The sequence below is a fragment of the Anabrus simplex genome, chromosome 2, assembly GCF_040414725.1.
Source record: "Anabrus simplex isolate iqAnaSimp1 chromosome 2, ASM4041472v1, whole genome shotgun sequence".
In the NCBI taxonomy this organism is placed as follows: Eukaryota; Metazoa; Arthropoda; class Insecta; order Orthoptera; family Tettigoniidae; genus Anabrus; species Anabrus simplex.
Window position 1 is genome coordinate 910,144,207 of NC_090266.1, and position 27,999 is coordinate 910,172,205.

General features: G+C 40.0%; 1 protein-coding gene across 1 annotated transcript in view; it reads left to right on the forward strand.

Annotated features, from left to right (window-relative positions):
• The window catches only part of LOC136863182 (cationic amino acid transporter 4), a 186,916-nt gene that overhangs the window by 37,518 nt on the left and 121,399 nt on the right, over positions 1-27,999 (forward strand). Inside the window, exons 2-3 of the mRNA XM_067139535.2 lie at positions 14,038-14,286; positions 15,985-16,359. Of these exons, the coding sequence (XP_066995636.2) occupies positions 14,038-14,286; positions 15,985-16,359 (624 nt within the window). The remainder of the gene's footprint in view (positions 1-14,037; positions 14,287-15,984; positions 16,360-27,999) is intronic.

The window sequence follows — 27,999 nt, forward strand, 5'->3', positions numbered from 1 at the left end:
ACCCTAGACATTTCAACTGCCCAAAATCATATCGAACTCCTGAAAGTAATTGCGGAAAAATTCGGCCTTCAGATATCTTTTGAAAAGACAGATTACATGACATGCAACAAACATGAACCAAAATTCATGGAAACAAAATATGACAAAATTAATCGAGTATCACATTTTAAGTACCTTGGTGAAATAATTCAGGTAAATGGACTCGAAATAAAAGCCAATTAACTTAGATGCCAAAAGATGGAAACTGCACATCGACTAACCCAAATATCTGTAACAAAAAATGTATTTCCAAGCATGCAAGACTGAGACATTGCAATAATGTCATTAAAACGGAATGTTTTTATGGATCAGAAACGTTAATTTTGAACAGGAAAACAGACATCGAAAACTCCGAGAAATAGGAACGCAAAATCATAAAATAAATTTTAGTCTTATAACTCACCAACTCACAATACCAACTGAGAGGCAGACAGGAAATCAAACAATACACAAATATTCACAGTGACATTAGAAAACGCATGCTAAAATTCTATGGTCATATTAAAAGAATGCATCCAGACAGACTTACCAAACAAAGAGTCGAGATCTATGAAAATAGGAGTAAAGCTAAAACTGACACAATGAAATGGGTTCGCGAAACAAACGAGCCGTGAATAAGAAGACTGGAACAACCTGGTCTGAAGAGAAAAAGGAAGCCCACAGTAAAATAATGAAAGAAATATGGGCACAGAGGATGCCAAATGCACGGCTATACGTACTTTGCGTAATCTTAATGTGCTTATTCCCATATAATAATAATAGTAATATAATAATAAATCATGCATTCCTGTAAAGTAGCATACAGTTAATCTACAGACGCTGGTCGAAGTTGCCCTTATTAGCAGAAATGCACATCTCAAGGCGCCGTCTGCGCGCTCGGCAGTATGTTTCCATTAAATGAAACGACAGCAGCATGAATGCACTCTGTTAGCCCGAAAATGTCGTCACTTTGGTTGTTTTAATACACAATGAACTTCAGATAACCCCACAGAAAAGATGTCGAATGGATTTAAATCAGGGGACCTGGCAGGAAATCGTATGGAATCGTCAGGACCAATACAGCGGTCTGGCCGAGCTGTGTTCAAATTATGCTGTACAGCCTTTCCTAGAAGTTCCGTTGCTCCATCTTCATGCAACCACATTCTTAGACTTAATGTAAGTGGTACGTCTTTCATTAGTTCCGGAACTGGCAACATGCTACAATGGTGATAGGAATAGTACCTCACCACCAGTGCTATCAGTGCTGCTAATAATAGGTTTAGTGGAGTTAAACCCAGGGCCAGGCCCAATTGGTGCCCTAGGGTGGGAAGAGATAGCGGCGCTAAAAGAAGTGGTGAAGGAGACGTGTCAGGTAGACCAACTGAAGGAGATGATACGTGACCATTCCAAGGAGCTAAAGAACTTGCGACAGTGTGTTAAAAGTGAAGTGGACGAGTTGAAGGAGAAGGTGGGGAGAAATGAGGTGGAGAGGGAGAAAATGCGATTGAAAGTCCAGGTGCTGGAGGGGGAGGTGGCGAAACTAAAGAGAGAAATGATCGATGGGATCCAGGTACGAATGAGAAAATATATTTTGATATATGGAGTTGAAGAAACAGCGAAAAAAGATAAGGTGGCATTAGTTTATAAGATAGTGAACTTGATACGGGACAAAATGAAGATAAATTTTAGTGAAGTAGATATTGATGAGGCACAGAGAGTGGGAAGAGTGAAAGGCGGAGGTGGGAGACCAATTAAGCTCACGCTGATGTCTACCCTGATGGCGGACATTATCCTAAGGAACGCAGGGAATTTAAAGGAAGAGAAGATATGGTTGAAACAGGATATAGGTAGTGAAGCGAGCAGAGAGTTGAAAGTGCTAAGAAGACACATGTGGTGTGCGATGAAACAGGGATTGAGAGCGTTCATTAGGTGGAACAAGTTGGTGGTGGGAAATGGCCGCTGGGTAAGAGAATGGTCAATGGAAAGGTTGCAACATATGGACCAAAATTATTTACAGACGATTACAGAAAAGAGAGCGATAGGCGTGACAAGAGAAGAGGAGAGCTCGGTGGTGGATGAGTGAGAAACGGCGGTTGGCGAGAGGGGGAGCGAGGACCAGCGTGAAGAAAGAAGAGGAGCCAAGAGTGAAGATGGCCGGGAAGAAGAAGAGGACGATCAGGGAGTGGAGCGTAACGTAAACAATCGTGCGCCACTGGAAAGTGCTGGAGTGGAAGAGGTGGCAAGTACCCGGAGAAAGGTAACGACCAGAACTAGAAGTGTAAGCCTGAAAGGTCTGTGGGGGAAGAGAAATAAAGGGAAAGAGGAGAGGGGGAACAAAGAGCCTGTAAGGGCGGCTAAGAAGGGAGAGAGCAGAGAGGAAACAGAAGCACTTCGTAGAACTAGAAGTAAGTTAAATAACGCTGCTAAGGTAAATAAAAATAAGGGTGATAAGGAGAGGGTAGGGGGAGGGTAGTAGGTAGCTAGGGTGTAAGATAGGCGTTGTAAATATTGAAGGGGTGGGAAGTAAGTTGGGGAACGAAGAGGTTTGCAAGATGGTGGAGAGTTTTTATTTAGTGGCCTTCCTAGAGACATGGCTAAAAGAAGGGACACATCTAACCTGGAAGGGGTTCGTGATAAGAAATAAAACGAAGAAAAAGCAAGGAAAGAAGGGGAGAACTTCGGGCAGAATTTCATTATTAGTTAAAGATGAACTACGTGATCAAGTTATAGATATAGAAAATGAGCTAGAAGAGGTTTTATGGGTTAGGTTTAAAATGGGGGGGGGGCGGAAAGGAAAAATGTGTTTGGGTTTTATATACAACCCCCCAAGGGGATCAATATATGCGAATGATTACTTCTTTGATGGCCTGATAGAGGAAATAAATATTATTAGTGGAAAGTACGAAGAGGACGGATTGATTTTGTTAGGGGACTTAAATGCAATAATAGGGTGCTCTGGTCCAGAATATGGTAAAGAGGAAAGGGGAGTAAAGATGGGAGATAGGAAAAGTGAAGATAAAGTGAGAAAAATTTACGGTCAGAAGTTGTTAGAAGTATGTGGGGAGTGTGACTTGTATATTCTAAATGGGTGGCCGAAGGGCGATAGGGAAGGAAAATTGACATATATTACAAATTAAGGAAGTAGTGTTATTGATGTGATTATGAGTTCGGATGATATGTTGGACATTATTAACAACAGGATGGAAGTGGTTGATTGGGTGGAATCCCACCACTCCCCGGTATATGTAATCATAAATAGGGATGGGGTGCAGAAGAGAAGGGTTCAGGAAGAGTGGGGAGTGTGAAAGGTCGCAGAGTTCCTAAGTATATCTGGTCAGAGGAGGGGAGAGCGATGTTAAGCAAATACCTGGAGGAGGAAGAATTCCAGATCATCAGGGTGGGGATTGAGGTAGCAATAGAAGGTAATAATACTGACAGAGCAGTAGAGCTACTGGAGTATCCGGGGCGGAAAATAGCGGAGGAGAAATCATACAGGAATAAGAATAGAGAGGTGGGAGAGGGTTGGTTCGATAAGGAATGTAAGGCAAAAAGGAAGGCAGTGTTGAGAGCGTTGGCTGAGTTCAGGAAACATGGTGGGAGGGGGTTAAGAGAAAAATTTTGCAGGATGAGGAAGGAATTCAAGAAAATGATAGGAGAGAAGAAAAAGGGTTGGCAGGAGGCTCAAACGGAGGTTTTAAATAGGGAGTGCAAGAACAGGGAAGGAGATAAGGTGTAGGCAAGGGTTAAACAAATAATAGGGGAACGAATAGAGTGACGAAACCGAAAATCGAATATGGAACATGGGTATAGTATTTCCAGGAACTTTTAGGCGAACAGGAAGGGTGGGTAAGGATTGACGGAGATGATAAAGTGAATAGGGGGCTAGAGAGGGGCTGCCAAGTGCTGAAAAAGAGAATAACAGGTGAGAAGGTGATGGGAGTTATTAAGAAATTGAAGACCAGGACTTGCGGGTGGGGAAAGTGCGATAACTAATGTGTATTGGAAGGAAGTAGCAGAAAATAAGCAGATGATGGAGTGTTTGGTAACATTCCTAAACAAGATATTTGAAGGGGCGAAATTCCCTAAAGAATGGCAGAAGGGGATTATATGTCCTATTTATAAAAAAAAGAAGGAGAAAGGACTAATCCCAGTAATTATAGAGGTATAACCCTGCTTGACTCCCTGAGCAAGGTGTACACGGGTATTCTAGCAAATAGATTGAGGAAGTGGGCAGAGGATTACTCTATTCTATCGTGTTTTCAAAATGGATTTAGGAAGGGGAGGATGACGGCTGATAATTTAATGATCGTAAGAACCATAATTGATAAATATGTGAGAAAGGCAGGCGTCAAAGTATTTATGGCCACAATTGACTTCCAGAAGGCGTTCGATACAGTGAGCAGGGAGGCCCTGTTTGAAAGATTGGGGAGGGTTGGGGTGGGAGAGAAGATGAGAAGAGCGGTCAGAAGTATTTACGAGAAAGTCTATTGTAGCATCAAGGTGGAGGAAGGGGTGGTGGGTGGAGTGATTGAGTCGAACGTTGGGTTGAAACAGGGGTGTAAATTGTCGCCAATCCTTTTCCTATTGTTTATAAACGACCTACTAGATGGCCATGTAGAGAGAAAAGGGGCTTACCCGGTACTAAGCAAACAAGAAATTCCAGGATTGATCTTTGCGGATGATGTGTTGTTGCTGTCGTTGACAGCTGGGGGTTTGCAAAGAAGTTGGAATAAAGTAGGGAGTTTTGCGGAGAAATGGTCATTAAAGATCAACAGTAAGAAGTCTAAGGTGATGGTATGCAGGAAAGGGAATAAAAAGAATCCGGGAGTACAGTGGGCAATAAACGGGGAAGAGATTGAGGTGGTGGAAATATGGAGTACCTGGGGGGGATGCTGAGTAGAAATGGTAGCTGGATGGAGCAGATTAGGCGTGCCAAATGGAAAGGCCAAGCAGCACTCTCAGTAAATAGGATATTGGAAAATAAATTTAGGGGAGCAAGCTATGCTATACAAAGCATGGTATTTAATACGGTGGTGAAGGGTAAAATGCTATATGCTTCGGAGGTTTGAGGCGTAGAAAGGGAGTGTGTGATATCAGAGCAGGTAGAGAGTGGGTTCTGCAAGATTGGCACGGGCCTACCCTTGTGCACCGCGAGTGCACGTGTGAAGATGTTGTGTAAAGAGTATATTAAGATCGATATTTTTTTTAAAAAGTGCTTGGTTACTGGTGTAGATTAAGAGAAGGGGTAGGGGGCCTGATCCTACAGTCAGCCCGCCAAAGTAAAATGGAGGACAATTATGGTTATTACTGGGTGGACAAGGTGAAAAACACCGTAGATAGACTGGGGTTGGGCGAGTTTTATAACGTTAAATGGGGCCGGAGTAAGGGCACGCATTGGAAACACGTGATTAACAGGGCGAGAGATATTGCTGAACAAGATTTTTTTGTTTTTGCTATTTGCTTTACGTCGCACCGACACAGATATGTCTTACGGCGACGATGGGATAGGAAAGGCCTAGGAATTGGAAGGAAGCGGCCGTGGCTTTAAGTAAGGTACAGCCCCGACATTTGCCTGGTGTGAAAATGGGAAACCATGGAAAACCATCTTCAGGGCTGCCGACAGTGGGGCTCGAACCCACAATCTCCCGATTACTGGATAGAACAAGAATTAGAGGGCGAATGCCAGAAGAGGGCTACCCTAAAATGTTTCTGAGGGTTAATCACATGCTGAATTTGAGAGTGGTAAATGTAAATAGGGGGTGAGAAGAGGGCTAATCTGGTGGTTGTTAGGTGTATATGTTAATAAAGGCTGGACGAAGTTAAAAGTAAATACGTTGTGTGTATTATGTGGTGAAGAAAGGAAAGACTTTCATTTGCTGACAGAGTGTAAAGAAACGCTGGCAGAGAGGCGGATGTTTAATAAACAACAGTGGAGTGGACTTCTCATCCGTGCAATGAAGATAAGCTTTTGAGGTGGTTAGTGACGGAATGGAAAAGTGCTGGAAATTTGTGTAGGTTTTTGACAAAAATCAGAAACAGATGTTCAGTAGACTTAAAGGCAAAGTCTCAGTTGTGCCAAGAGGAGGTAGTATAATGGTTGTCATGACACAAGCAGTGTGTAAGTTAGTGAATCAGCACAGTGGAGTTGTCAGCCTTCCTATCTGCTGACTAGCAGCGGGGAAGGGGGGAGGGGAGGTGCTGGCGTGTGCCACCACAGGGAGACTTACTAGCATATGAAATAGATGCTAGATCAGGAGGTATCGGGTGACACATGTCATCACGTACCTAGGAAGTGAGGTTGTTTAAACCTGGGGTTGCCGTACTTTGCCGTACTTTGCCCCGTTTAGTCTTACCTTTAACCCAGCTGGCCGAGAAGCTAGTGGACTAACTTTTCCCTTGTTTTCTTTATTTTGTGCTGTTATGCCCACCAGTGTGGGGTATCATTGTATCTTTATAATGCATGGTCCATGAAATCTAGGTTCCTTTGTTTTTTGTCTTTGCTGTAACTGTCGTAGTTTTGCATGGTTGTTTTTTTTTCAATTGAGAATTGTTATTTTTCTCCCTTAAGATCGATTAGGTTGTGTAACTGTAATATCGGGAGAAAATTAAAGGTTTACTTACATACCTCAGCACCAGGTATGCAGAATGTGATGAAAGTTCATTATGAATTGCACATGCGAATTACTTTCCAAATAAAAAAGGAAGAAAGTTGCACGTGTGAATTGATTTCCAAATTAAAAATGAAGAAACATAAGGTGAACAAAAATTAACTACAAATAAGAAGTAAATGAAGGATTGTAAAGCAATGGGGGAAGTTAATCGGTTGGGGAATTTGAACTGTAAACCACGCGCTCGTGAGCCAAATGAAACGTACTCGCGGTTTGCCGCTGAACTAACACAGCAGCACACCGAATGTTGTCCTCCTACCGTATAGGAGTACCACACTTCCGATGCGATGTTGCCAGATTGGTGCCCGCTCACTCATACAAACAAGGGAGCATGGCGACAACATCTACTAACAACCAATAGTCTAACACACACGGACCTAAGTTATGTGCGATACTGAAAAAATTAACATCAAAGTTTACTAACGATGATAAGCTGCAATTGGAATGTGCGCTTTGTCAGCACGGCCTGGAGTAGAAGTGACTTCTGTCCTAAAGCCAAAATACTACATGAACGCAGATCTTACGGCGTAGACTCTGTAGGAAACCTCACATTCTCACACTCAGACACCGGAACAGAAGCACACTAGTAGGCCTACACCCGGTACAGAAACCAACCTCCTACCCCTCCTTCTGTTCACCGTATAGAGGAAACACGGATCACAGAGGAGCTGTTTCAATATCCCAGGTACAAGATTTCGGTGCGAGGAAAATCTACGATGTCATTAACAAGAAAAAACCTTTCTATTCCACAGTACCTGGATTTTATGTTTGTATAATAAGAAATAGCATAAAAAATAAACGTTATGGATGTGATTGGTAGGGAGCGGATGTTGATGACCTAAAATCATTGAAAAGATCCATAAAATGCCCTAACATTTCTGGGAAAATGCTCCAAAATAAATAAAAAATGACTAAAATATTGAAAAACTAAATTCTGGTGACTGTGTAACAATGGTTTTACAAGTAATATATCCCTGTTCTACTCACTACACAGCTCTTGTTTTTACAGAAATAATTATTTCCTAATTTACTTGGAGGTATACATGAATATGGACATACTGATCTTCCGGAACAGTTCTATAGCTGATTATAAAATACACGTAATGGTGGTTTTAGTTCTGGCATTTTTATTGCACGAAACTGCTTGGGAGGGTAATTCTGTAGTGAAGCGGAAAGTTATAGAACAGTTGTTTCCAATACCTTCTCGTTTCCATTTGTTTTTAGCCTTGTGGTACGCGGGGGTGAATGAGCCATGTATGACTGATGTATTCCTAGCGCTTGAGACACGTTCCAAAATACTTTCTCCTAATTATCAGAGTTCTGTATTGTGTTCCTGCACATATCTTGGAAACACAAGACTCACGGTTCTAAATCCATTCCTTACCCTTGCTTAATCACCAACAGCTGCCGGTCAGTTTGCTTGATCATGGAAGATCAGTCGGACACTAAAGAATACATGCATTAAATTAAAAAAATCAAAATATTCTTCAAAATTGGTCTCAAACTTTCTTTAGAGTTGAAATAATGACTGATCATCCCAAAACGGTAAAACATGCAAAAGAATGCAAAATAATAACCTCTAATTATCATTTGTTATATCACAGAATGAATTTCCATACTACCGAAAAGCTTCCCAATGCAAAGAGGAAAAAAGATGACAATTCAATAACATCCGCACCTAGTGATGGAATGCCCCTATATTAGCAACACTGCCGGTAGTATACACCACATTAATTGAATATGACGATATTTAGCGTAGGTTCACTAGTCGTATTCAGGAACATCACAACTTATTTTGACGAATACACACCACTAATAGAGTCTCAAGTCGTAACTGAAGCTAATTTTTATCACCCCTGAAACTCTTCTAACATGCAACCAGCGTTATCGGCGCGCCATGCATAACTACGAGATATAAGTTCAAGAAGTGGACGGCGATTGAGGGATACTCTGTATACACAAAGTTATTCATGTTTATAAAAGTTGCAACACAATGAAGAAGGGCAGAAATATATGTGGAACTTAAAGTGAATGCAAAGCAGGATATGAGCAACACGTGATTTTGAATTCCTGGCATTCCTGGACCCGACAGTGCCCTCTCAAGTCTCATGTTATGCGTATAAAATAAAGAATAATTGAAGAGCTAATGAACTAGTGTATCAGAATCAACAGGCTATAAACATTTTTCGGGAGTCTCTATGCCTTTTGATACCAAAATGACACAGTATAAACTAACAACAGAGTTTGAACGGGGACGAATAAAATCGACCTGTTTGAAGTTGAATTTTCGCATCACATCCTAATGCTTCAACAATGATCTGAGTGTGGAAGCAGTGATGAAAAGGGATCGAAGGCATGGAAAATCCTGAAGTGGATCACGAACTGTGATGCCATCACAGGATCTACAGACATCTCGTTTGCATGACAGTGACGGATTATACCGATTCATCGTAAGTGTTCCTCCAATGGTGGAGCAGTATAACAGGCTAGTCGTTGTCTGCTTTCACTGTTAAACGTCGTCTGCTTCAGGAAGGATTAGTTGTACGTACTCCTTCATAGTGCATTGTCTTGACCTTGGAATGTCGACGTCTCTGGATACAATAGGCTCATTAACATACGCAGGAGCGTACAAACTCGCAACACGTCGTGTGTTTGGACGAATCCTGCTTAAATTTGGACAACAGTGATGACCGTATACGTATTAGACGGTATAGTAGTCATGGTCGGTCCATAACTAGTCCGTCATGGTGTAGGACCGGAAAAAACTGGGCATGAATCGTGGATTAGTATAGAAGCAGTCTAGTAGGCAATTTTCCAGACCAACATCGAAGGTCTTTTTGATTCAATGACCCACGGCGAATGGCAGCTCTCATTTCAGCGCTTAGATCAGGGCCTCTCAGGGTGCATGCACCAGTGCATTGCGCTGTGCACGGTACAAAAGACGACTTCGCTTGGTTAACCAGAGTGCAGACCCCACTCCTCGATTTGGAGCAATAGCGCTGTCTCTCTCTTTCCCCACGCCTGTCTCGCTCGCTCCGCCTGTCCCCCTCTATCTCACTTGCTCTGTAGCGCTCCAAATCCGAGCCAAGTTGAGCCGAGCTTACCCGAGTAGCCCAGAGACGAAGCGTTGGTCCGAGCCAAGCCGAGTGGGACCGATGTACTGTACACAGGAACTCTGCGCCTCAGTTTGCACGCGTGAGATTTTTGGCGTTTGATTGGCCCTGGCTTAGATGTTTCACAAAATACTAATAGTCTGAAACTAAATCATTCATGTTTATTAGTATTAGTAATACGTAGAATAAATTTGATTCTGTTCTTAAGACTCCTTCAAGGTGTTACAATTTTCATAAATATGTGTATATACTCTAGCGGAAATGGGAAATGTTACAGCATGAAGAACTTAACATAATGTAACGAAGTATGCTGTATGTGATTCGTATGGCACGTAATATCGACCTAATTACATTTTGATTGTTATGCAAGCATATTCGCTGTAATTCTACAGCCATCCATACAAGCTAAGTATTACTGCTGCTGTTGAGTGTAATAAGATTACGGTAATATTTTAGGTAGACTGAAGATTACAGCATGCCAGATGGCGTGCATGCCCAAATTATAGCCAACTCTCTCGGTTTGAGGAGGGTCGCTTATTTGGTATGAAGGACTTTGGAGCATCATACAGACTGATAGCCTAGAGAGTTGGCGGTGGTGCAATGACTGCAGAACGATTTGTGAGGAGATGGACCATGGAGATTACTGTAGCAAGAAGATCAGGCACAAGTTCTTCCAGACAAATCATAGCAACAAAAGATCGTCGGATTGTGCGAATGGCTTTGGCGAAGTGGCGAATGACAACAGTTGAAGTCCAAGCAGCAGTTACAGGTAGTATATCGCTACGAAGCATCGGATATAGATTACGTGAAGCGGGGATGAGCTCACTATTTCCCATGCGGTGTGTACCTTTAACGCCATGCCACAAAAAAGCAGAGACTTGCATGGTGTAGAACCAGGGAAACCTTGGCTGATGAATGACATTCTGTGGTGTTTCTGAAGGATATCTGATTATTGAGAGGCATACTTCTCCAAACCCAGGAATTATGATGTGGGGAGCTAGTGCATATGGCGCAAGAGCTGATTTGGCTGTTGTTCATGGGATGTCCGCCCGCCAGTATATGGAAAGAATGGTAGACTCTCTTATCATATCCTTTATGGCCATCATACCAAATGACATGTTCCAGGACATTAATGTAAAATACACAATGAAAATCAGACCAGAGAAGCCCTGAGAGATGAACGGATCCTTGACTGGCCTAGCCGTACCCTGATTTGTCTCCCATATACCATATTTGGGTTGTTATGGGATGGCGATTATTGCAATACTAGCAGCCAGCCAGTCCGGCCCAGCAGTGTAGAGGGAAACGCGTCCACCTGTCACCCGGCGGCTCCGGGTTCGATTCCCGGGCGGGACAGTGGTTTTTAATTGTAAATGATTAATATCCCTGGCCTGGGGACTGGGTGTTTGTGCCATCCTTAACGTTCCTTTCCTCACATTCAACACTCTGCACTTCTGCAATTCCACTTACACGCAGGTTCCTATCATATGGTGAAGGGAGTGGCAAAAGTTCTACAGAGGTCGACGCCACGAACAAATAACAAAAAAATAATAAAAAAGCCGCCAGACACGATTGTTCGAGAACTGACACAACATGTGTTTCTGGTATGGAAGCTTCTCAAGATGTTATTCGATTATTTGATTCAATGTCGTCGCGAATACCAATGTGTACCCGTGCTCAATGTGGTCATTATCTTGGATGGATAATTTCCTAGCGGGACGAACTTCCATTAATTTAATAAGTGCAAGCGTAGCGTTCTCATGATTTTAATTTTTTCTAAATCAAGGTTTCTCTCCTGATTCATATTTTGCAGTCACTTTCAAGTGACTCGCCTTCTCGGCCTTTATGCTCGACACCATCCCGACTTTTCTCGGTCTTCTTCTCGTGTTCTTCTCTATTCTGAAAGGCTTATCGATGTCACTATCACTATAATCAACTTTCACTTTGTCCTTGATCAACGAAGTTACTTTGTTCAGCATATCATTTTGCTTCTCTTTATCCAAATCTTTCAGTCCATATATGATCATATTTCTCCTTAAATCTTCTCTGTCTCCTTTAATTAAAACTGCCTTAGCCTTTCTTCTAAGTCCAGAACGTGATTCCTTATTTCATTTAATTCAGACTTCTTTGAAAACGAAACCAAACCAAACCAAACCAAAACCAAACCCCATGGCACTACAGCCCTTGAAGGGCCTTGGCCTACCAAGCGACCGCTGCTCAGCCCGAAGGCCTGCAGATTGCGAGGTGCCGTGTGGTCAGCACGACGAATCCTCTCGGCCGTTAATCTTGGCTTTCGAGACCGTTCTTTGAAAACAGCTCACCTTAATACCACTCACTTCTATTTTTAAGTAGCGCTTCCTTATTCTATTCCATTAATATTTCCTAGGTCTTGTCCACATGGCATACATCTTTAACGACCTCCTTTAGCTTCTCGATGTCCCCCTGAGACAGTCCAGGGCCAGGGTTTAATTCATTACCACCGATCATTAACATCACCGCCACTAATTTTAGTACTAGCTGCATTATGTTATAGGAACTGTTAGAATTTTAGATGAACGTCACTTTCGTCCTACCATGCCACCTCCCTATAGCATATCGGTATTGCTGTCCGCCTCCATGGCTAAATGGTTAGCGTGCTGGCCTTTGGTCCAGAGGGTCCCGGGTTCAATTCCCGGCTGGGTCGGGGATTTTAACCTCCATTGGTTAATTCCAGTGGCTCGGGGGCTGGGTGTTTGTGCTGTCCCCAACATTCCTGCAACTCACGCACCACACATAACACTATCCTCCACCACAATAACACGCAGTTACCTACACATGACAGATGCCGCCCACCCTCATGGGAGGGTTTGCCTTATAAGGACTGCACCCGGCTAGAAATAGTAACAAGATATTATTATTATTATTATTATTATTATTATTATTATTATTATTATTATTATTATTATTATTATTATTATTACGGTATTGCTCAGCCGAAACTCCCATTCTTGTCAAACGCTCGCACTCTTAGCTCATAATCAGCACTTCACCTCCGTCTATCTCGCTTGTTGGATTACGTTCGAAATAATTTAATACGTGATATGTGTTACTTGGGGAATATCTTCATACAATTTGGCATGTACGAGAAGTGCTTCACGGAGTAATACTTTCCATTTCCGCAAGTACTGTATCTAATACCGTGTATGTATATGTCCGTAGGATTAGGAAATGTATCTTGTATGGGCATAACCGCCTGTACAATGCACAAACAGTATGATGTGTAACATCAGCGCCCATATGACAGTTTGTAGGGGGGGGGCAGACCTGGGGGTACGTAGTATTTTTAATATTTTGGAAGATAAATGGCGACTTGTATTCTCTGGTAGAATAACCCACGGTGTTCCCCGCCTGTTGGTGGGGAACGGTACTGCCACTTCTACATAATACTGACTTTTAAATCATTTTCTTGAAAGGAAAACGCCTGACTAGACTAGATTTTTGCCTTTCCCTGAGAGCTAGGGGAGGGGCGGAGCGGCCCCACCTTTCCCCCGGGTATGGGTGCCCTTGATGTGTAACACTGGTGAACCACTGAGTATCTGAGAAAGTACACATATTTTACGGAAACACCACACGGACAACCAAAAGTAAGAATGACTTGATTAAACTCACACCCTAATCGGAATACGATGGGTGGCAAACACCTTTTGGTAGCAGACATCTAAAATTTGGAAGAGGTGGGTTCAGAAAAGTTGAAGATTTGATCAACTCAGAAATGATGGAAAATTTTCTTTAGTGGAACTTGCAATTTTGAAGTTTAGAAGGGAGTAAGAAGTTATTAGGCTTGACCAACTTCAACATACGCTTCTACTGCAGGTCGTGAAACAAATGTTGAGTTAACTGCATAAAATTCATAAAACCTAAGCGTAGGGGAGAGAGAGAGAGAGTCTCTGTTGTTTCTTTGATGATGTATACGAGAAATATCAACCACTCCACGCCAACAACTGGTCATTCATCCAAAGATTATGTTCATATTAACGAGTTATTTCTTTAATGTCCCTTCTAACTCTTGACGGTCTTAACATGGTAATACATCGAGTATTTCTGAACACCGATCTACAAAATTTTCCAAATTCTGTCATCCAAGTTTATACCATCAATTCTTCAATTTGGCGTAGTAGAAGTGCACTGATATCACCACCACGATAACCACCAAATCGACCAATTGCACGCGTTTTTCAAGTATGTTTCTTTTGTTACAGGTGTTGGTCACATGGTGGGAGCTGGTATCTACGTGATGACTGGTCCTGTTGCCCGGGATATGGCGGGTCCTGGAATTGTGCTCTCCTTCTTCCTGGCTGGGATTACATCGCTCCTGGCCGCTCTCTGTTACGCCGAATTCGGAACCAGAGTCCCAAAAGCAGGATCCGCTTACATTTACACCTACATTAGTGTTGGAGAATTCTGGGCTTTCGTCATCGGATGGAATATCATCCTAGAACACATGATAGGTATAGTACTACTATGAGGTATGAAGGACTAGAAAACTAATAAAAAGTATATAAAATGCACATATTCTTCATCCGGTTGTTTTATTATGTAACAATTAACCTTGACTGTGTATAGTCATGATGGACCATGATACTCTCTATATTGCATTCATAGATGTAAAGTCGTAAGCTTCATCTGAATTTTCCCTTTTGGAGGTGAATTGTGATAATAAAAGACACATAATTTCTTCTCGTTTCCCAGTGATGAATACCAATGTACTGTATATCAATTTACGTTCTATGCACAGAAGAAATAAAAATGCTATTATTGTGTTAAAATCAATTCTTTAATGGAGCCTTCAAATCTGTAATTCTTAACACTTATATTTGTTGTTAAGAAAGATAATTTCGATGATGGTCAAACGTGTCACTTCCAATTATGTTTGCTACCTTGTCATAGAACACGGTAATAATCAAACACAACTTAAGAATGGTTCACCGAGCTAGTTGGCGTTGCTGTTAGGGTCGCGCCGCTCTGAGCTTGTATTCTGAAGATAGTGGGTTCGAACCCCACTGTCCGCAGCCCTGAAGATGGTTTTTCTGTTTTCACACCAGGCAAACGCTTGGACTGTACCTTAATTAACACCACAGTCGCTTCCTTCCCACACCTAGCCCTTTCCTCTCTCATCGTCGCATTAAAACCTACTTGTGCCAGTGCGACGTAAAGTAAAATGTAAAAAAAAAGGTTTAAAACAACCCTTTTGAGGAACACCCACGCATTTAGAGTGAAACTCAAATCGAGTAGATTTTCAGGCAATTTTCTGATCCAGTTGTTAGAGAAAATATTGGATTCATGCTTCGATGGCCGATAGGCATCGTTGTTCAGTAGTGTGCACATAGTTGGACGCTAATCATCCGTCAGTCGGAAGAGTGTCAGTCATGTCATGATGCACACTGTGGATCCTGGACTGGCGAGAGGGAAACCAAGAAGTTGCACGTTATTTCACCTCATAATCTGATCCTTCTTTGTATTCTGTCAGACTTCGTGGTCACACCTAATCACCCCATACTTGAAGGTTTTCTATTTACATTCGATTCGTAGAATCATGTACTGTCCCACTCCTACATCACCTATTTCGTACTGTTATGTGTCCTTCATCCTTGTGACTCATACTGTCTTGTGTTCTTGGGTATTAGACCTGTTGTTAGTTGCTTCGTTATTTCGAATCTACTGTTTACACAGCATAATTGAATTACTGTAGCCTCATATTATATTTATTGTTCAATAATTTTGTGGGATGGCTGGATAACAGCTAGTTCGTTATCTTCTCTCAAATCTTTTAAACAGTTCTGAATAACTTAAACAGATGATGCTACACTCACTTACGCCATTTCTCTTTCCACTAAGATAATAATTTTGGCTAGTTCGGCAGCAAAATTAGTGTTCGAATTTGCTGGAGCGTAACTGTCCGCTCTTCTGACCTGCTAGACCGAATAAAGCTGTCGACGCTTGTTGTCGTCGACTGAACTCCCCGGAGAATGCAACCATGAATATATTTAATAGACATCGTGCACTGTATATAAATGTTACAATTGTAATACCAGCTGTGTGCAAATCATATTTTGCGCTCCTTATACTGCCCATTCTATATATACAATGCGTGCTCCTCGGTGGTTGTTTAGTTTTGTGGTGTTTATTCGTGTTTATTCCTGTTTCAGGAGCGGCATCAGTAGCTCGGGCATGGAGTGGGTACGTTGACTCTCTGTTCCACGGAGCTATCAGCAATGCTACCATTGCAACAGTTGGAGAAATGCACGAACAATTGTTAGGACGCTATCCGGACATTCTGGCCTTTACGATATGTCTAATATTTGCTTGCCTTCTTGGAATTGGTGTTAAAGGTTCAGCCATTATCAACAACCTATTTACATTGGTGAATTTGGTGGTCATCTTGTTGACGATATCAGTGGGCTTCTACTACGCCAAGTTGGAGAACTGGACTGATGATAAAGGCTTCTTGCCGTATGGTTTTGAAGGTGTTGTCACAGGAGCAGCGACCTTATTCTACGCTTTTGTAGGATTTGATAGTATCGGTGAGTGCAAATAATTGACTTATTACTCGGAATATGTGAATTAGTAATATTTCAAAAATCTACATTACGAATCCGGTGAGAGGTACATTGTTTGTCCTTCGATGTGTATATGAGTAAGAACGTGTAAATTTAAAGTCAAATATTGCAAGGGCTAACGTGTAATTTTCGTGCATCAAAGAAGATTAATTTGAGAGGAATTATGAGGAGAAACATGAATTAAGAAGGAAATCTTTGAAATAATGTTTAATAGACATCAGAGTAAACAGCATGGCTCAGACAGAAAATGATCTGGACAGTGGATTTCCTAGTTTAACTTGACAAGACAGGGACAGATCTTGCATCCTCCACATAATGTCATATAGAATGCAGCCTCGAGCAGTTTGCGTGATAATGCTAGCGGCAGAACAGTGTAAAATGAAAACGATTTCCTATCATCGAATCACATGTTTAGTCCATAGTGTTTATATCAATCTATAAAGAATTTGTTAAACTAAACTGTCTATCCTTATATACAGCATTTTAACCACATATCCATAGAGACGGCTGAGTTTTTGTTCTAAATGCGACTTGAAGGAGTCTTTTCTGGTATAATGATAAGGCAATTTTCTCAAAGACGCAAAGAAACTACTTAATACCTGGACTTTGTTCTAACCTACGATAATGATATTTTGCTAGCGTGGTTCTGAGTTTCCACAGATTCATGTTCATACATTCCCAACTGACCCATTCTCACTTTCTCAAGGACATAAAGTTCACGTTGCTCTAATGTAGATGGACCATCATTTTTCAAACTGGATAACGTTAACAGTCAAGAGTCCGCACAGCATCTCTTGTGCAAGACACGTCTCAAACTATTCACGAAATAAACGTTTCATCGTTTCATATCATATCAGATCAGAGGTTATGGAATATAATTTTCAGTTTTTGTTAGAAATCTACTTACTTATTCTACCTACTAGTTTCTTACAGCTCTTTGTCTGGCATCGTCCAGTCATTGCTTCCTTAGGTTTGTCTACTTCTGCCAACCTTCAACCACATGCACGAGAAAACCCAGCAAATGATCTTTCTTACTATCTTAGCACCTATTTTTGCAGTCCTTTGCTCAAAACATTTGGGATTTGGGCTAATCTCATTCAGTTCAATTCAGTAATGTTACCATCACAGATATAAACAACGATTTATATGATACATTCACAATTTCAGTAAAATCCATGTCTTCCTCACAAATAATTGCTTGAATATATGGATGATGGTCCTCCCTGAAATTCTAGTCACTCATCTGTAGTTGTAGCCTGAGCTTTATATGTTAACCTGTTTTTGCTTTGGTAGTGGGAACTATGATCACAAAATGTACGATATAGTTGATCGATTTCTGCTTCCCTACTTGAGACATCCGTAGACCATTCATCTGAATCTATTTTAGACATTAAAGGATTGAAACGAACAATGCCGATAATAATTAGAAATTCTGCTCCATGTTAATAAATAGGCCTAAAACGTGATGGTGACAATGATACTGTGGCTCTATGGCTGTGATACTAAATATAATAAATTAGACCTAGCTTACAATAATTTTCTAGCATTCGAAATGCAGTTAATGCATAAATAGATAAGCGCTGAAAATACTCAATAAGAGTGGCAGAGATACTGTCATCATTCACGTACATAAATTCTTAGAATCGTAAGAACTCTCCCGTACAGAAGTCAAGGTATAATATTGAACATAATCGTTCTTACACTCTGTGTTGGAAGGGATCAAACTTATACCTTCCTTACACAAGTACACACTCTGTGAACAAGACAATTTTTGTCAGCGGCAGTGTGTTACGAGGTTATGTTGTAAGACTCTCAACTTACTGTGCCAACTTTCAAACATGGATACATCGTAATCCACCGCCGTTGGGATAAGAGGTATTGGATTTACTAATATTCAGGTCAGAATTTTCCTGAAGAATACGTTTTGCTTTGCCATATTTTGTGGCTTATGAGTAGAGCCCGGATTTCCATGCAAATGCGTGTTTTTAAATAAGCTGGTTACACTTCTCAAACTTTGCAAATATTCGTTTTATGACTTAACGATTGCAAATAATCGTTCTTTTTCTCGTGCATATTTGCATGTTTTGGCCTTTTTAGAAGAAAATGCATGCGTAATGCACATTTCGAAGATTTTGGATTTAATAGCGAATATTTGTACTTTTATATTGCATAATATGGATTTTCTTCTGAATTTGGCGTATATATAATGTTAAGTTACATGATAGTGTCTTTTATTAATGCTGATTTGCAAAATTTGGGACTTTTTCCACGTTACATGTCTATTATTGAGATATGAAGAGAAATATAATGTATTCATGACATCCTACCTGACAACCAAAGTTAGTACATACCGTAGAGATCCTATAATTCAATTTTCCATCGATGAACTTAATGCCACTGATTAGGCGTAATATCACTTAGTTGAATTAATTCTTTCCGGTTTTAGGTCGTAGACAGTTTTCCAGTAGATGCGCAAGTGGAATTCAGCAAAAAGAATAAGAAAGTATATAAAATAAAATTTTGGGAAATTGCCTGCTGCGATAACAAAGTTGGAAGCTACAGGTTTAGCAGTTATTGAAGACATTCAAACGTGTCTGCAATCATCGCACGGAGAAGTAGTTGCTGCAGCTAGAAATAAGCTGAACGAAGTGATCCGTCAAATCCTGATTTAGATTTCGTCAAGCTTATAAAATACATTTTGTGTGGTGAAAATGCAAAATATGTACAATTTCACCTCACATTGTCTCAAATGTCTTCATATAAGTATGCACATGTCACTTGTGACGTAGAAAGATAATTTTTTCTGTGTTTAAGAATGTACTGACAGATAAACGGATGGGCTTAAGTCTAGACAATTTGGAAAAATTAGTTGTTGTACAATGTTTCAAGAGGAACTGAAAATGTAACCATGTTGAACTGAATTTTGATAGTGCATATTTTCCACGTTATTGTGCATGTTTTTCTATATGATAGTGCATGAATGCATGCATATTTCGAGATTTGATAGTGCATGGAAATCCGGCCTCTACGTATGAGGTTTCGTAGGAACATTTATTGACAGTGCTGTACCATCATCAACATTCACCTTGACTTCTCTTTTTTGGCTATTTGCTTAACGTCGCACTAACACATTGAATTTTTTCGGCGACGGAGGGATAGGACAGGACTAGGATGTCCAGGATGAGAATATTAGAAATGCATGGGGATATGATTGTGAGAATTTCAAAATTCAGCAGGTTCAGGATATAGAAAGAGAATGAGTGGCATACACGGATGACACGGATGCTGTAACAGAAACGACAAAGGAATGTCTTGGAACAAGTCCTGTTTGTGAGATGGGGAAGAAGTGAACTTGGTGGAAAGATGAAGTGAGGGCAGCTGGCAAACGTAAAAAAGAAGGTGAATTAAATATGGATCCAAATAAGAACTGATGCCGATATGGAATTGTATGTAGATGAAGGAAACAGAGCGAAAAGTCTCATTGTGGAATCGAAGAAGTCATGGGAAGATGTCGGTAATAAACTGAAAATGCTTTGTCAAGCCTCAGGGAAACCTTTCTGGACAGTAATAAAGAATATTAGGATGTGAGGCAATAGGAAATGAATACTGTTCCAGGTAAATAAGTTGAACTGATAGTAATCCCAGGGATTCACTGGACATGTCAAAGGAATATCTTGAACACATTCTCAACGTAAAACGAAATCTTTCTCTTGAAGCCGCGAAGAACCGAGTTCAAGGGGGGTGGGGAGAATAATGATGGCTATGAATATTACGCTCGAAGTAGTGGAACAGATGGTAAGTAAATTGTACTGTCAAAAATCAACATGATTAGATGACATTAGACCTGAAATGGTGAAATATAATGAGAAGGCAGAGATGAAATGAGAGTAATAAGAGTGGAATGGAATGTTGGTAAGGTAGCTTCTGTTTGGACAAAACAAGTAATTCCATCCATCTATAGGAAAGGGAACAGGAAGAATTGCAATAAATATCGAGGTATTTCATTCAGCAGTATACCAGGCAAGGTGTTCATTGGCATTTTGGAAAGGAGTGTGCGATCAGTGGTTGAGAATAAGTTGGATCAAAATCAGTGTGGTTTCAGACCAAAGAGGGGTTGTTGGGACCAGATTTTCGGTATGCAACTGAAGAACGCTACGAGACGAATAGATAGTTACGTTTATGATTCGCGTATTTAGATAAGGCATAGCAGTATAGAACTAGACGATGCCGCATAGCTAGTTACTAATGGAGAATACGGAACATGCAAGATGCGGGGTTTTAATTTAAAATATGCTAAACTGATTCAAACTTTCATGCAGAATTCAAAAATATGGTCAGATTGTAGAAATAATAACTCCAAACACGATAAAAATCGAAATTAATGGACGAAAATGTCACGTGACTCAATTACACGATCCCATTAGTCTGACGTCATCGTGCACGTTGACGGTGTTAGCAGACGAAATGACGCATAGTAGTATGCTGTGAGAAACAGGGTAATTTCTACTCTATGTTAGTATCTGCTATGATTAAATTCTATGTCTGTACATTGTGTAATAATCTAAGTGTTATTTCCTGGACTTGAAATGAATCCTGCGCAGACAGTGCAGCAGAAAACTTATAAACGGTGCATAGTTCCGATGTGCACTAATACATCACATACCACCCCAAACAGATTGTTTGAAAATGTGCACAATTACCCTAAAACTAAGAAAAATGGGTTTTGCCGAGCTGGAGAAATTCCGGTGATATATTGGAAAAGTCTAGGATTTATTACAGTGAAGATCATTTTAACGAAAGTTGAATTTCTTTAAACATTCAATCACTTTTCCATGTCAGCTGTTCTGGTGGTAAAATTTTAAATTTTAATGTATGATGCCTTAATTAAATGCTGCAATTACGTCTTGAAATATGAAAGTAATAAAGAGTGCCTAAGTTTAATGCTGATTATTAAATTATTCTCCAAACCTAACGGAAGTTTTGGGTAGGCCATGTCAAAGTAGGCCTAATAAATCAAAGGGTTTAAGAACCAAATTGACAACCCAATTATACCAATTTATTTTGGCATGCGACAGTTATTTATTTATTTTTATTAATTAATTTATTTATTGAAAATCTTACATTTGTAAACAAATTTAGGCTACAAGTAAATTACCTTTAATATAACATAAAGTAGGCATGTACATCATGAAAGAAAACAAATGCATAGGCCTATCTCTACAAAACCAGCTTAAGAATTCATATAGAGCATTTAATTAGAAGACTCAGAGAATTCAAAATGTTGAAACCTCATGCATGTGTTGACCATAATTTAATAGCTGTGAGTGATGAAGTTATTGCAAATACAGTAGAAACAATACACGAAACTCTGCGAGATATCAGGGGACAGCGATTAGAGCTCGGTCTAGCGGAGTGACCTGGAGTTACTAATTCTGTCATAAGAGCACGTGTATTTGTTTGTGAAGTTTATGGCGTTATTTATGCGTTTGCATTAAGTTGATATAAGTAAAGAGTAGTGTCTCCTATCAATATGAGTGGAAACATACGTGCTGCGTTTGGCTGCAATAACTATGAAGTGCAGAAGGATTCAAGGTCTTCCGTTTCCCTCGTGACAAGAAAATGTAAGTAAATACTGCGTTTGCATATATATTCTTCCAGTTACAAAGGGATTTTATAGTACTTCCTAAACTTCTGACCTGCCCGACCCATATTTTAACTGGCTTAAAATATAATAAGCTTATTTTATTGTTTTAGTGCAGCAGTTAATCTTCAATACTGATGTGTTGTTGCAGGTGTGATCTGTGGGTTTTGATTTAATTCAGGAAAATGCATATGTGTATGGCTGGTTGTGTTCCAAGTTACCCCATTTAGAATGCCGCAATGCGTTGTGAAGCAATGAAGAAAATATGGGCGATTTAAGAAATGTATATATTTTGTTGAAACAAAATGATGAGGCAAATTTGCTTTACCCTAATATAATGGCAAGTATTCCTTATAGGGAAATTTTGAATGTTTTTGCGGCTAAATTTATGGATTTTCTTTCTGTTAGTAGGATTCAAGTTAAAAGGAAAATTGTTCAGCTCTTAAATGTAAATTCATTGAATCATGTGTGTAAGGAATGTGCCGATATTTTTATTGACAAGTGTCCTAATGTGATGATACAATGCTTTTAAATGAGAAAAAAAACAAATCGAGCCTGGAAGTTCAGGCAGGTATGCTAAAGCTAAAAAAGTAATGCATGAATGAAATATCAAGCCCTTTCACAGCAGTCTATTTCAAATCTTGATTATATGTCTAATTTCCGTTTTTAAATAATGACCTGTTAAATAATTCTTAATTCATTTATCCAGAATTACTTTAACAACTTTGAAGTTAATATTTTAGTAACAATTTCTTTCTAGACGTAATTTATTTATCCATTTCCGTATATTCATTTCCATTCATATTTGAATTTAGCGCGAATTTCCAGGTTACGCCGCTAAGAGCGCTACTTGCGAATTGTCTCCCATTTTAACAAAGCTAAATCCGGAAGTCTCGCGTATTGTCTCTACTGTATTAGGTTATTGTAATAGCTAGTGCACTGATTAATTTACAAGCACCACTGGTAAGATATTAAGGCTATTAATAGAGTCGGACAATTAACAATAAGTATAAATACAATATATATGTAATCTTTGAATGAAACCAGTTGCATAGAAGCAATCTGTTCACATACATATCCATACATTAAGGCGTACATATATGTGTGTATGTACTGGTATACATATTTCCATTTTGAAATAAATTTGGCTTACCTACTTTATTTTGCACATTGGTGATAATCACACAATTGTACCGTATTTTATTTTATTTACGATATGTAAGCTTATATCTTTAGGGTTACTTTTACACCCCCCGTCCAACACTTAACCCCACCTACCACCATCACCACATACATTCATACCTGTGATACATGAAGAACAGTTTTTAAAAAGTTATTATTCTTATATCAGTCCATGTTAGCATGTGGGGTTATTTTATGGAGTACATATGCGTAAATATAGTAGGCCTATTTTTCCTTCAAAAGAATCTTTAAAATATAAATCAAATTCTATAAACATAGGCCAGCCTACTTAATACTTATGGGATTATCACTTCTCATAAGTACTGGAAATATGCAGTCTTTCCAGAATTTCTCTCCTTCAGTATGGTAGCCAGTTCTCTATCATAGTCCACCCAATAAACTGAAATACTGTTTGTTAATTCAAAATTTGGATTTGCAGCACAAAAACACCTTTTTTCATTTTAGAAAAATGCATCTGTATTTGAATCTGCATTAGGAACTTAAACATTAATTTTGTCATTGTTGAGATAATTTCCTACTGTAGCTTCTCGAGCTGGACACTTCACTTCAACAGCAAAGTCCTTTCCAACACAATAGGGTGAAGCTCCCATCACAGGATGTGATGCAGAAAGCAGGAGACCACATTTTTGTATTTCGATGCCAAGTTGTCTTTGTAATGTGGCTATGACATCCGTTTCAAGTGTACATCCCCTTTTCATTGTCTTAGTCTTCTTTGTTTTCACAGCACCAATCACTCATTCCACAAATGTCCCATCTGTTGTTTTGCACCTAGTTGCTTTATAGAGCTTGGCTGCTGTGATTCTCATATACCTGAGTTCATGCCAAGCTGGATCATAATTTTGTTTCAAAGTTTGCCTTTCTGCTAACTTAATAGACTCAAACGCCATGTTCTCTTGAGCAAACTTGAGAAAAGAATCACTGCTGTTAGTTGTTACCCCAGTACCTTGCTTGTTTTTACCCAAGTCTTGTCCAGTGATAATTTTTTTGGATGTCCCAACAGCAGATAGCTCTGATTTTTTCCTCACTTCGACGATGCATCCACATCAGAAATGCTACTGCATGTTTGCAACTACCTGTCAATTCTTGTATAGGCCTATTAAAACTGTATAAAATCAACAAATGAATGAAAAAATTATAAATTATAATAATAGTATGACAGAATGTTATACTTTCCCCTCTGCTGGCTTTAAGTAGACCTACATGCTGTACCTTATTAAATTTGATTTTCTGTGTATATTAAAAAATTGTCTTGTTAGTTGTGAGTAATATTTTTATGTATGTACCCTACTTTGTAAGTTGTTGTGTTTTTCTCTCCACCATAGACATTTCAGAATTCACAGTACATATTTGTCTTTATATGAAATGGAAACTTTTTTCCTCCAAAAAAGGTGAGCTCATTAACAAAAGACTTAAAAAGTTTTTATGCCTAGTTTAGTGTTTGCTAAGTTTATTTACTTACCAGATGGTGCATCACAGTCATGACATTCTACAATGTATATGCAGCAGTTCCTCATCCACAGTTAGTGTGACTATAATTTTTGGATCTGACCTTGTGGCCAGGACATTTTTTGCATTTTACTATGCATTTCCCACGTTGTCTTTTTACTTAAACATAACCTATAGCACTGTCACCATAATTTTCTCTGCCAGCACTGTAACATGAATATAGTTTATTGTTCAATACAGGTGTAGGAAAATGAACTAAAGATATTTAATGTTTCTCTTTCATGGGCCCAGGAAGTGGGAAGCCAGTTACACAAACCACATATATATATTTCAGGAATCATAGGTTATAGAACTATAGTACTAGAATGCTACCTGTATTTTTATGTTAGTGCTGAAGTCCGATTTGTTACTTTAGTAAGGGAGACGGAGAAACATCGAGATCCCTAGCACCGGGCGAGTTGGCCGTGCGGTTAGGGGCGCGCAGCTGTGAGCTTGCATCCGGGAGGTAGTGGGCTCGAATCCCACTGTTGGCAGTTCTGAAGATGGTTTTCTGTGGTTTCCCATTTTAATACCTTAATTAGGGTCACGGCTACTTCCTTCCCACTCCTAGCCCTTTCCTATCCCATAGGCGCCATAAGACCAATCTGTGTCGGTGCGACGTAAAGCAACTAGCAAAAAAAGAAGAGATCCACAGCAATACGATGAAAAGGCCATCCTTCCGCTGAAAGGCATAACGGTCATAATGATGATGTATATATGGTAATTAATCAGAAGAATAAATACCTGCTAACTACGTTGACATTCCATTACGTTAATCAGGATTAATTGCTACTTTATTTACGATTGGTTGTTGAGCATCTTACCGAATGATTATTAAATCCAATAAGCTACCGTTTAAAAATAGTGGTGTAAAGAACGACACCACTGGATACTGGGTGACTGAAAACGAGTGATTCGGAGTGATGAAGCAATCTGTACCTTGTGACAATTCGATTAAAGGGTTTGGGTTTGGCGAATGCCTGGAGAAAACGTTACCTGCAATCATGTATAGTGCCAACAGTGAAGTACGGAGGAGGTGATGTTAAGGTATGGGGTGTTTTTCGTGGTTAGGGTGCGGTCCTTTTATTGCGCTTAAGAAAACTCTAAATATGGAATGATATGAACAAATTTTAAACCATTATGTACTGCGTACAGTAGAGGACTAGTTTGGTGAAGATGATTGTTTGTATCAGCATGATAATGCATCCTGTCATTGTGAGGCAATGGTTTGGGGACCATAACATCCCTGAAATGGTCTGGCCTCCCCAAAGTCCCGAACTGAACCCTTCGGGACGAGTTAAAACTTCGACTACCCCAGCGTCCAACATCGCTACCTTGTCTGGTTTCGACTTTTGAGGAAGAATGGGCTACCATTCCTCCACAGACATTCAGACACCTCATTGAAAGTGTCGCCAGCAGAGTTAAAGTCGTCATAAAGGCGGACGCATCCCATATTAATGTCCAATAATAGGGAACGTAACTCGGGTAAAGTCTAAGTGCTACTTCAGATAGGTGTTAGGGTATGATCAGGTAGTGTACTTTATTGCAATTCATCTCTTACTTAACCATGAGCTGCACCTTGACCTGATTTACCGTTCTAAAAAATTGCCTTGCGACAATGGTATACAAACAGAACATAATATAAATTCGAATATAACGTGTACTGTCAAATGCAGGACAGATTCCTCTGAAAAGTCTAAAACACCGCCAAATGATTTTAGTTTCAAGAATTTAACTATTACTACTCAAGTAACACCTTTACATTTAAAGCTAGTTGTAGCACCGTCCTTGACGGGACAATCCAAATCCCAGCTACACTCCACCAATATTCAGGCATGCTGTTTTACTCGGGATGCAGCAGTAATCCCATCTATCGGAGATGAGTGAAAACTAGACACGTATCTATACAAGACTAAATGATCAGCGTGTTGGCCTGTGGTCCAGAGGGTCTCGGGTTTGATTCCCGACCGGGAATTGGTAAACTCCGATGGCTCGGGGCTGGGTGTGTATGGCGTATTCAGCATTAGAAATCATCCAAGGTAGGGCCCTCATCTTCACAGACATGCAGGTCGCCTAATAGGCCGTCTACGAGTAAAAAACACGCACTAGGCCGTTAAGAAAAAGGCGTCAGCTTAGGCCAGACTGCTTACTATATTTTCACCTGATTCTCTCCCTGCTACTTTATACCTTTCAGCAGATGATCCATGTTAAGTACGAACAACAAAGGTGAAATAAAATATTACAGCCTTGTCTAACAAAATAACTCATTCTACCATCAATTCCCACTGCAGCACAATTGTCAACATAAATGCCTTTGATTGATTTTAATAATCTACCCTTAATCCCATAGTCTCCTAGTATGGCGAACACCTTTTCCCTCGGTACCCTGTCATATTTTTTCTCTAGATCTACGAAACATAAGCATAACTGCCTATTCCCGCCTTTACGTACAGTTGTTCCTAGGCATTCCCTTGCTGTTTCTACTACAGCATCCCTGTATGCCACCCATTCTCTTTCTATATCCTGAACCTGCTTGCTGTCTACTGTTCGGGACTTCTCACTAATCCTATCTATGTACTTCTGACTAATTTCCCCGTCCTGGAGATTTTCTATCCTTATTCGTTTGCAGACAGATTTCACTTTCTCTATCCTAGGTTTAGAGATGTTTAGTTCACTATAGATCATGCAGTGGTATGTATCATCGGAAAATCCTCGGAAAACCCGTACATTCCTAACAGATTTACTAAATTCGAAGTCGATTGTAGTCTATTATGGATCTGGTACCCCTACCCTCCCATGTGTAGCGGTGAATTGCCTTATGCTTGAAGAATGTGTTTGTAACTGCTAAACCCATACTAGCACAGAAGTTCAGCAAACGCTTCCCATTCCTATTAGCTTCCATATCTTCCCCATATTTACCAATCACCCTTTCGTATCCTTCAGTTCTATTTCCAACTTTCGCATTAAAATCACCCATTAGCTCTATCCTATCCTTACTGTTGATCCTGACTACGATGTTACTCCATTCTTCATAAAACGTGTCAACTTCATCGTCATCTGCACCCTCACAAGGTGAATACACAGAGACAATTCTCGTCTTAATTCCTTCAACTGCTAAATCTACCCACATCATTCGCTCATTTATGTGCCTAACAGAAAGTATGTTGCGTGCAGTGGTATTGCTGATGAAAAGCCCTACCCCACACTATGTCAAGTACACTTTATAATCTCCTATCTCTTCCTCATTATCTCCCCTTAATCGAATAGCATTTACT